This window comes from Heptranchias perlo, chromosome 5 (assembly GCF_035084215.1).
Source record: "Heptranchias perlo isolate sHepPer1 chromosome 5, sHepPer1.hap1, whole genome shotgun sequence".
NCBI lineage: Eukaryota > Metazoa > Chordata > Chondrichthyes > Hexanchiformes > Hexanchidae > Heptranchias > Heptranchias perlo.
The window spans coordinates 133,994,945-134,007,006 of NC_090329.1; the positions used below are offsets into that span (position 1 = coordinate 133,994,945).

General features: G+C 42.9%; 1 protein-coding gene across 1 annotated transcript in view; it reads right to left on the reverse strand.

Annotated features, from left to right (window-relative positions):
- LOC137322210 (dynein axonemal heavy chain 8-like) overlaps positions 1 to 12,062 on the reverse strand; it is a 1,468,904-nt gene that overhangs the window by 751,552 nt on the left and 705,290 nt on the right. The window contains exon 41 of the mRNA XM_067985326.1: positions 3,245 to 3,349. Coding sequence (XP_067841427.1) covers positions 3,245 to 3,349 — 105 coding nt within the window. The remainder of the gene's footprint in view (positions 1 to 3,244; positions 3,350 to 12,062) is intronic.

A 12,062-nucleotide genomic window follows, 5' to 3' on the forward strand; every position in this document is an offset into this window, starting at 1 on the left:
CAGGCTACGACAATCTTGGAGACACCAGCAGTGCTTGACATGTGCCGGCATCTGCTCCAAGATACCTATAACATGCATAAAACAGTGTCCAAGTACAAACTCACAAATAATAACTGCTGCACAAACTCAACTACTAGCCCGGAATTTGCTGCCTGGTTATGTGATACCTTTGATGGTGTTTTTGATATAGATGGAGTAGATGAAGCTGAGTGCTGTGAGGTGCTGAAGTCATGGGCACCACTGAACCCTGTGGCTTCTTCTTTGGGACAGAAGATATCTTAGAAGGGTGGTTGAAATATATCCTAGGAAACAGAGCTGTCAAAGATAAAGTTTGTCATGGTGTGCATTTCAGTGGATGGATGAGGGGATGATGAAGGACAAGAGAAAGGATGGTACCAGCCCTGGAAGACAGGGTCTCCTCCAGCTTCACCTTGATTATTTCCCATCACTGCTGACAACAAGCTCCCTCATAGGCCTAGAGCTTGCAATGAATTGTCAATGAGAAGTACTGAGTGGATGATCCTTCTCGGAACAGCAAAGGGTGACAAAACAGGTGGTAAGAGCTACAAAAAGGAAGTATGAAAAGAAACTTAGAAGGGATATCAAAATGAACACAAACATTTTTTACAATTATATTAGGAAAACAAGGGTGGCCAAAAGCAATGTGGGTCCCTTAAAAACTGATAATGATAATATTGTAAATGAAAATAAAGAAATGGTGTTCATGTTAAATAATTTACAGTAGAGGAGGAGGGTAGCATGCCGGACACCCCAAGGAAACTAATTTTGAATTAGGGACGGGGACTCACCATAAATAACATAAGCAAATTAACAGTAAATGAAGAAAATAATGGCACTGAAGAGTGACAAATCCCCAGGACCAGATGGTTTCCATCCCAGAGTTTTAAAGGAAATAGGTGAGAACATTGCAGAAATCCTAATGAGAATCTTCCAAATTTCTAACGATTCAGGAACCGTTCCTTTAGATTGGAAAATTGCATGTCACTCTGCTATTTAAGAAAGGTGAGAGAAAGAAACTAGGGAATTATAGACCAGTTAGCCTAACATCTGTTGTCGGGAAATTACCAGAGAGAACCAACATGGATTTGTAAAGGGTAGGTCATTGCCTGACGATCCTGATTGAATTTTTTGAAGAGGTGACTAAAGTAGTGGACAGGTGAATGTCTATGGATGTTGTTTATATGGACTTCCAGAAGGCATTCAATAAAGTTCCTCGTAAGAGACTGTTAGCTAAAGTTGAATCTCATGGAATTATTGACCTGGTTTGGAAATTGGCTGAGCGGCAAGGGACAGAGAGTAGGGATAATGGGCAGGTACTCAAATTGGCAGGATGTGACTAGTGGTGTCCCATAGGGATCAGTGTTGGGGCATCAACTATTCACTATTTATTAACGACTTAGATAACATTCTTGTCCTCCTCCAAGGTTTGCACCATCACAGATGCCAGTCTTCACTTCGATTCACTCCACATGATATCAAGAAACAACTGAGTGCACTGGACACAACAAAAGCAAAGGGTCCCAACGATAGCCTGCTGTAGTGCTGAAGACTTGAGCTCCAGAACTAGCCAAGCATATAGTACAGCTACAACACTGGCATCTAATTGACAATGTGGGAAATTGCCCAGGTTTGTCTTGTCCACAAAATGTAGAACAAATCCAACCTGGACAATTACACCCTATCAACCTATTCCCAATCATCAGCAAAGTGATGGAAGGAGTTGTCAACAGTGCTATCATGTGACACTTGATCATCAATAATTTGCTCACGAAAGCTCAGTTTGGGTTTCGCCAGAACTACTCGGCTCTAGCCTTAGTCCAAATATGGACAAAAGAGATCAATTTCAGAAGTGAGGTGAGAGTGACTGCCCTTGACATCAAGTCAGCATACAACCAAGTGTGGCATCAAGGAGCCCTTGTAAAACTAAAATCAATGGGGATCAGGGAGAAAACTCCCAAGTGGCTAGTCATACCTAGCACAAAGGAAGATGGTTCTGGTTGTTGAAGGCCAATCATTTCAGTCCTAGGACATCATCACAGGAGTTCCTCAGGGCACCATCCTAGGCCCAACTATTTTCAGCTGCTTCATCAATGACCTTCCCTCCATCATAAGATCAAAAGTGGGGATGTTCATTGATGATTGCACAGTGTTCAATTCAATCCCTACTTCCTCAGATAATGAAGCAGTCCATGTCCGCATGCAGCAAGACCTGGACAACATCCAGGCTTGGACTGATAAGTGGCAAGTAACATTTGTGCCACACAAGTGCCAATGACCACCTCCAACAAGAGAGAGTTTAACCACTTTCCCATGACATTCAATTGCATTACCAAATTTTCCACCATCAACATCCTGGGGGTTGCCATTGGCCAGAAACTCAAATGGTCCAGTCACATCAATGCCATGGGTATTACAGCAGGTCAGAGACTCACCTCCTGACTCCCCAAAGCCTCTCCGACAAGGCACAAGTCAGGAGTGTGATAGAATACTCTCCACTTGCCTGGATGGGTGCAGCTGCAACAACACTCAAGAAGCTCAACACCATCCAGGTCAAAGCAGTCCAATTGATCAACACTCCATCCACCAGCTTAAACATTGACACCCTCCACCATTGGCATACCGTGGTTGCAATTTGCATTATCTGCAGGATGCACTTCAACAACTCACCAAGTTTTCTTTGACAGCACCTCCCAAACCCACAACCTCCACCACCTAGAAGGACAAGGACAGCAAGTCCATGGTAACACCATCACCTCGAAGTTCCCCTCCAAATCACACACCACCTCGATTTGGACATATACTATCATTCCTTCATCGTTGCTGGGTCAAAATCCTGGAACTCCCTGCCCAACAGCACTGTGGGAGTATATTTACCACATGGATTGCAGAAGTTCAAGAAGAAGACTCACCACACCTTCTCAAGGGCAACTAGTGATGGGCAATAAATGTTGGCCTTGTTAGAGACGTCCATATCCCGAGAGTGAATTTTTGAAGATATCGTTGGAAACCAGGGTTAGCCCAGCTTGATATTGGGAGCAGCAAGCTCACTTTTCTATGGTGCAACCACTTAAGGGCTCTATCGAAATTTAGCCTTAAATGCCCTCTAAAATGTACACCTGCACTATGCTATCTAATAGAGAAAAAGGCTAATAATTCACAGAACCATATGGATTAAGTACTTCTAACAGGATTTAAATTTGAATGAACTATGATGTATAATTACATGAATTTGTTCTCCTTCCCTGGAAATGACAGCCAACATGCGATCGTATTCCTTTGGATGGAAAGCCACTTCATTTACATTATCGAATATTCCCGCTAAGTGGGCCTGCATAGAAAAAATATAAAACAAATGTGAAAATACACTTAGATCATATAAAAGTCAATCACATTTAGGGTACTGTAGGAAAACTTGCATTGGGCTCATCTGGGATTGTACTGTGAAGCCTGATTCAGACATAGAGTTGCACGATCAGAGAATATCATTTAACTATACAACCATAGAAGTTTACAGCGTGGAATGAGGCCATTCAGCACATTGTGGTTGAATTTTCGTGGAAGTTCTCCTGATCATCTTCTCCAGTGGAAATAGTCCCAGTGTCTCAAGTCTCTTATAACAATAGCTTCCCATCCCTGGCACCATCCTGCTGAATCTATGCTGTTTGTTCTCTATGGATTTAAACTTTTTGAGGGTATTTTTAATCTAACCCATCTGGCAGGAATCTGACGGGCTCGATTGGCTGCCCATTTTACACATCGCTTGATTTTACTTTCCGCAAAATATTTGTTTAAAATCACCCCCAAAGATTTTAAGAGCACTGCAGCATAACTTTCTGTATGGTTTTTCAGGTGAGTGAACCTAATTGAATATCAGAGCACTGTGCACTCAGATTTCCCACTGTAGCGTCGGGTGTAGTTCAGGAGCAAATTGCTTCAGGAAAAACCTGGCACTCCAGCTTCCAGAGCTGCCATTTCAGTGCTATCTGTCATAAAATGGTATTTTCAAGAAAGGTTTTGTGCTTTTTCAGAACTTGTTGATAGAGACCACATTCAGAACTATGGGATCTTTTTGCAATTTTGTTAATTTAGGGGGGAAACAACCACAAACCCCCTGAGATGCTAACATCAATTGCATGGGCCTCTCCGGAGCTAGGAATCACTGAGTAGGGCCCCGATATTTACTTGGCGTTGTGAAGAAAGCGGGGAGTGGGGGAAGATTTCCATGCGGAAAACCGAAGTATGGGGGGGGTGGTGTCTTGGACATCGGGGGGTCTCGGACGTCGGGGGTTGTCTCGGATATAAAAACTTACTTTTGGTTGGTGGCTATAGGGACTGCTGAAGAAACCAAGGGGTCTAATACCTGTTTTAGGGGTCCACCTAAAAAAATGGGCGTGATGAATTTAGCAGTAGGTCCAACGCTTGTGTGGATTGTGAACAGACCATCCCACTGCTGAATTGATATGCTTTATGTCCATTTTATGCCCATGGCACCATCACCCATCCACTGTTACCCCCACAGCAGAATATACAGGCTGAGTTACTCCCACCACCAGTTGACCCAGGAGCAGTACTTGCAGAGGCTGTACTTTACAAGCAAGTGTCAGTTTGGCTGATCACTCTCAGAAATTTAAGCCCCACGTCAGGATTTGAGCATATAAGATATTAAGGGGAACAGATAGGGTGGATAGAGAGAAACTATTTCCGCTGGTTGGGGATTCTAGGAGTAGGGGGCACAGTCTAAAAATTAGAGCCAGACCTTTCAGGAGTGAGATTAGAAAACATTTCAACACTCAAAGGGTGGTAGAAGTTTGGAACTCTCTTCTGCAAACGGCAATTGATACTAGCTCAATTGCTAAATTTAAATCTGAGAGAGATAGCTTTTTGCCAACCAAGGTATTAAGGGATATGGGTCAAAGGCAGGTATATGGAGTTAGATCACAGATCAGCCATGATTTTATCAAATGGCGGAGCGGGCTCGAGGGGCTGAATGGCCTATTCTTATGTTCCTATAATCTAGGCTGACATTTCAGTGCTGCATTGTTGGAGGAGTTGCTTTTCAGATGGGATGTTAACCTAAAGCCACATCTACTTGCTTAGAAATTCCTGGGCATCCCCTCCAAATCTGAGGATGGGGTCATTTGCAGGGGCTGGGCACATTGTGCCTACCAGGTCGGGTCAGTAATGCCCACTGTAGGACCGCCAGCCAGAATGTTGCAGCATCCACTGAATGGATCTTGGGAGGAGAATGTGTAGGGTTGTCCACATGCTAGTTTTGTCTGAAGACATTTGTAAACACTTCACCTTTGTCTCTTGCACTTACATGCTGAGTTCCGCCATGGTTGAGGATGGGGATGTTTTGCTCTACCTGAACCGGGCTGGGACCAGGGTCTTAGCGGAAAGGATAAATAGAGCGGTCAAACGGACTTTAAATTAGTAAATGGGGATGGGGGTGGTGGGAGGGCTCAAGTGGAAAAGGTAGCATAAATAATAATTCTAAAACAAATAAAAAGGAAGAGAGTAGAGTGATTGTCAGAAAATATGCTTTAGGCACTACAGGTAAAGGGAAAACTAAAAAATGTAAAGTAATAAATTAGGCGGGAGAAATAAGAAATGTGTGAGAAAAACAGCATTAGAGCAGAAGGACAGGTTAGGGTGTGTGGCCCAAATAAGCATTCTTTATACAAGCACACAGAGTATAAGGAAGAAATTGAATGAATTGCAGGCCCAATTTCAACTTAGAGGGTATGACATGGCAGCCAATACTGAGACATGGCTTCAAGATGGTCAGGACTAGGCACTGAATATATCAGGTTATAAGGTCAATAGGAAAGATAGGGAAACTGGTAAGGGGGAGGAGTAGCTTTAAGGGTGATTAAGGGTGAAATTACTTCAATGATAAGAGAGGATATAGCGAGAGGTAAGCAGGCAGTGGAGACTTTATGGTTAGAATTAAGAAATAGAAAAGGATTTAAGACTGTAGTGGGACTGTAGTGTGAAGTAGCAGAATATATAAATGCAGAGATTAGACAAGCATGTAGCAAAGGCAGAGTGGTTTTAATGGGGTATTTTAACTTTCATATTGATTGGGATAAGCAGATGACCTCATGTCAGAAAGGTAGTGAATTTCTTGAGTGCATTCAGGACCGCTTTCTGCAACAATATGTCCTAGAACCAACAAGGGGTAGACCATATTAGATTTAATAATGAGAAAATAAATAATCAGCCAGAATTAGTTAACAGCCTTACGGTGCGTGAACATTTATCTAATAGCATTCATAATATGATCGAGTTCAACGTTGTGTTTGAAAAGGAGAAACCCGTATCAGCTCTTAAGATTTTAAATTTAGGTAAGGATGACTTCAACAGGATGAGACTGAGACTGTCCACAGTAAACTGGGCAAATCTGTTCATGAGTAAAACGACAGAAGATCAGAAGGAGATGTTCAAAAAAGAATTTAACGTGATACATAACCGGTTTATATCCCTAAGCAGCAAGAGCTCCACTTGCCAAAAAAAACAGCCATGGATGGCAAAAGAGGTAAGGGACAACATAAAACTAAATGAAAAAACATACAAAAATGGAAAAAATAGCACAGATCCTGGGGACTGGGAGAGATACAAAGAACAGCAAAGGATGACAAAAATATAGTAAGAGCTACAAAAAGGGAGTATGAAAAGAAACTCGCAAGGGTTAGCAACACAAAAATTTTTTACAATTGCATTAGGCAAAAGAGGGTGGTCAAGAGCAACATGGGCCCCTTAAAAACTGATAACGTGATATCGTAAATGAAAATAAGGAAATGGCGGACATGTTAAATAATTACTTTGTGTCAGTATTTACGATGTGGAGATGCCGGTGATGGACTGGGGTTGACAATTGTAAACAATTTTACAACACCAAGTTATAGTCCAGCAATTTTATTTTAAATTCACAAGCTTTCGGAGGCTTCCTCCTTCGTCAGGTGAACGATGTGAATCAGTATTTACAGCAGAGGAAGAGGATAGCATGCTGGACATCTCAAAGAAACTAATTTTGAATCAGGGATGGGGCTCACCACAATTAACGTAAGCAAATTAACAGTAATGAAGAAAATAATGGCATAAAGAGCGACAAATACCCAGGACCAAATGGTTGCCATCCCAGGGTTTTAAAGGAAGTAGATAAGAACATTGCAGAAGTCCTAACGAGAATCTTCCAAAGTTCTCTCGATTCAGGAACTGTTCCTTTAGATTGGAAAATTGCACATGCCACTCCACTATTTAAGAAAGGTGAGAGAGGGAAATCAGGGACTTATAGACCAGTTACTCCAACATCTGTTGTCGGGAAATTACTAGAGTCTATAATTAAGGATAGAGTGAATGAACAACTTGAAAATTTTCAGCTGATCAGACAGAGCCAGCATGGATTTGTAAAGGGTAGGTCATGCCTGACGAATCTGATTGAATTTTTTGAAGAGGTGACTAAAGTAGTGAACATGGAATGTCTACAGATAATGTTTATATGGACTTCTAGAAGGCATTCGATAAAGTACCTCATAAGAAACTGATAGCTAAAGCTAAGCTCATGGAATTGAGGGCAAATTATTGACCTGGTTAGGAAATTGGCTGAGCGGCAAGAGATATAGAATAGGAATAATAGGCAGGCACTCAAATTGGCAGAATATGACTAGTGGTATCCGACAGAGATCTGTGTTGGGGCCTCAACTATTCACTCTATTTATTAACGACTTAGATGATGGGATAGAGAGCCACATATCCAAGTTTGCCCATTGTAAGCAGTGTAGATGGAAGCATAAAATTACAAAGAGATAATGACATTAAGTGAATGGGCAAAACTGTGGATTTCAATGTCAAGGATGTCACTGAGCGGCTGCAGAACATTCTGAAGGGGAAGGGTGAACAGCCAATGGTCCATATTGGTACCAACGACATAGGTAGAAAGAGGGATGAGGTCCTGCAGGCAGATTTTAGGGAGCTATAAAAGAGATTAATAAGCAGGACCTCAAAGGTAGTAATCTCCGGATTACCCCCAGTGTCATGTGCTAGTGAGTATAGAAATAGGAGAATAGAGCAGATGAATGCGTGGCTGGAGAGATGGTGCAGGAGGGAGGGCTTTAGATTCCTGGGGCATTGGGACCAGTTCTGGAGGGAGTGGGACCTGTACAGACCGGACGGGTTGCACCTCAACAGAGCTGGGTCCAATGTCCTCGCGGGGAGGTTCAGTAGTGCTGTGGGGGAGGGTTCAAACTAATTTGGCAGGGGGATGGGCACCAGAATGTAGTACTGGAAAGGAGAAACAAGGTGCACAAAAGATTGGGAGAGACCGATAGCACGAGGTGGGATCAGACTAAGAGAGAAATCAAGAAGGGCTAAGATAGGTTTACAGTGCACGTGTGTAATCGCACAAAGCGTGGTAAATAAAGTTGGTGAGCTGCAGGCACAAATAGGCACATGGGAATATGATGTTGTGGCAATAACGGAGACCTGGCTCAAAAAAGGTGCAAGAGGCATACAGTAGTGATAATGGGGGACTTCAATTATCCTAATATAGACTGGGAGAGTAATAGTGTAAAGGGCATAGAGGGGGAAGAATTTCTGAAGTGTGTTCACAAGAACTTTCTTGATCAGTACGTTTCCGGCCCAACGAGGAAGGAGGCATTGCTGGATCTGGTTCTGGGGAATGAGGTGGGTCAAGTGGATCAGGTGTCAGTAGGGGAACATTTAGGAAACAGTGATCATAGTATTATATGGTGTAAATTAGCTATGGAAAAGGACAAGGAGCAATCGAGAATAAAAATATTTAATTGGAGGACGGTGAATTTCAGTGGGATGAGAACAGATCTGGCCCAGGTAAATTGGAATTAAAGGTTGGCAGGCAAAACTGTAATCGAACAATGGGAGGCCTTTAAAGAGGAGATGATTCGGGTACAGACTAGGCATATTCCATGAGGGGAAAAGGTAGGGCAACCAAAGTCAGGGCTCCCTGGATGACAAAAGAGATAGAGAGTAAGATGAAGCAGAAAAAGGGGATGAATGACAGATGTCAGAATGATAATACAAGTGAGAACCAGGCTGAATATAGAAAGTTCAGAGGGTAAGTGAAAAAGGAAATAAGAGGGGCAAAGAAAGAGTATGAGAAGAGACTGGCAACTAACATAAAAGAGAATCCAAAAGTCTTCTATAGGCATATAAATAATAAATGCGTAGTAAGTGGAGGGATGGGGCCGATTAGGGACCAAAAAGGAGATCTACCCATGGAGGCAGAGGGCATGACCGTGGAAGTAAATGAGTATTTGCATCTCTCTTTACCAAGGAAGAAGATGCTGCCAAAGTCACAGTGAAAGAGGAGGTAGTTCAGATACTGAATGGGCTAAAAATTGATAAAGAGGTGGTACTAGAAAGGCTGGCTGTACTCAAAAGTCTCACCCGGTCCAGATGGAATGCATCCTGCTGAGGGAAGTAAGGGTGGAAATTGCGGAGGTACAGGCCATAATCTTCCAATCATCCTTAGATATGGGGGTGGTGCCAGAGGACTGGAGAATTGCAAATGTTATACCCTTATTCAAAAAAGGGTGTAACAATAAACCCAGCAACTACAGGCCAGTCAGTTTAACTTCGGTGGTGGGAAAGCTTTTAGAAACGATAATCGGGGACAAAATTAACAGTCACTTGGACAAGTGTGGAATAATTAAAGAAAGCCAGCTCAGATTTGTTAAAGGCAAATCATGTTTAACTAACTTCATTAACTTTTTGATGAAGCCTCAGGCAAAGGCAAAGGGACGTCCGGTAAGTGGGAGGCCTTCAAAAGTGTGTTAACCAGGGTGCAGGGTAAGCACATTCCTTATAAAGTGAAGGGCAAGGCTGGTAGAAGTAGGGAACCTTGGATGACTCGGGAGATTGAGGCCCCAGTCAGAAAGAAGAAGGAGGCATATGACATGCATAGACGGCTGGGATCAAGCAGATCCCTTGAAGAGTATAGTGACTGCTGGAGTAGAGTTAAGAGAGAAATCAGGAGGGCAAAAAGGGGACATGAGATTGCTTTGGCAGATAAGGCAAAGGTGAATCCAAAGAGCTTCTACAAATACATAAAGGGCAAAAGAGTAACTAGGGAGAGAGTAGGGCCTCTTAAGGATCAACAAGGTCATCTATGTGCGGAACCACAAGAGATGGGTGAGATCCTAAATGAATATTTCGCATCGGTATTTACGGTTGAGAAAGGCATGGATGTTAGGGAACTTGGGGAAATAAATAGTGATGTCTTGAGGAGTGTACATATTACAGAGAGGGAGGTGCTGGAAGTCTTAACGCGCATCATGGTAGATAAATCTCCGGGACCTGATGAAATGTATCCCAGGACGTTATGGGAGGTTAGGGAGGAAATTGCGGGTCCCCTAGCAGAGATATTTGAATCATCGACAGCTACAGGTGAGGTGCCTGAAGATTGGAGGGTAGCAAATGTTGTGCCTTTGTTTAAGAAGGGCGGCAGGGAAAAGCCTGGAAACTACAGACCGGTGAGCCTGACATCTGTAGTGGGTAAGTTGTTAGAGGGTATTCTGAGAGACAGGATCTACGGGCATTTGGAGAGGCAGGGACTGATTAGGAACAGTCAGCATGGTTTTGTGAGAGGAAAATCATGTCTCACGAATTTGATTGAGTTTTTTGAAGGGGTAACCAAGAAGATAGATGAGGGCTGTGCAGTAGACGTGGTCTACATGGACTTTAGCAAAGCCTTTGACAAGGTACCGCATGGTAGGTTGTTACATAAGGTTAGTTCTCACGGGATCCAAGGTGAGGTAGCCAATTGGATACAAAATTGGATTGACGGCAGAAGACAGAGGGTGGTTGTAGAGGGCTGTTTTTCAAACTGGAGGCCTGTGACCAGCGGTGTGCCTCAGGGATCGGTGCTGGGTCCGCTGTTATTTGTTATTTATATTAATGATTTGGATGAGAATTTAGGAGGCATGGTTAGTAAGTTTGCAGATGACACCAAGGTTGGCGGCATTGTGGACAGTGAAGAAGGTTATCTAGGATTGCAACGGGATCTTGATAAATTGGGCCAGTGGGCCGATGAATGGCAGATGGAGTTTAATTTAGATAAATGTGAGGTGATGCATTTTGGTAGATCGAATGGGGCCAGGACCTACTCCGTTAATGGTAGGGCGTTGGGGAGAGTTATAGAACAAAGAGATCGAGGAGTACAGGTTCATAGCTCCTTGAAAGTGGAGTCACAGGTGGATAGGGTGGTGAAGAAGGCATTCAGCATGCTTGGTTTCATTGGTCAGAACATTGAATACAGGAGTTGGGATGTCTTGTTGAAGTTGTACAAGACATTAGTTAGGCCACACTTGGAATACTGTGTACAGTTCTGGTCACCCTATTATAGAAAGGATATTATTAAACTAGAAAGAGTGCAGAAAAGATTTACTTGGATGCTACCGGGACTTGATGGTTTGATTTATAGGGAAAGGTTGGATAGACTGAGACTTTTTTCCCTGGAGAGTAGGAGGTTTAGGGGTGATCTTATAGAGGTCTATAAAATAATGAGGGGTATAGATAAGGTAGATAGTCAAAATCTTTTCCCAAAGTATTGGCGAAGTGACAGGAAACAGAGAGTATGGTGAATGGTTGTTTTTTGGACTGAAGGAAGGTATTCAGTGGTGTTCCCCAGGGTTGGGTACTAGGACCACTGTTTTTCTTGATACATATTAATAACTTGGACTTGGGTGTACAGGGCACAATTTCAAAATTTGCAGATGACATAAATCTTGGAAGTGTAGGCAACAGTGAAGAGGATAGTAACAGACTTCCCTGGAGAGTAGGAGGTTAAGGGGTGATCTTATAGAAGTCTATAAAATAATGAGGGGCATAGATAAGGTCGATAGTCAAAATCTTTTCCCAAAGGTAGGGGAGTCTATAACGAGGGGGCACAGATTTAAGGTGAGAGGGGAGAGATACAAAAGGATCCAGAGGGGCAATTTTTTCACTCAAAGGGTGGTGAGTGTCTGGAACGAGCTGCCAGAGGCAGTAGTAGAGGCGGGTAC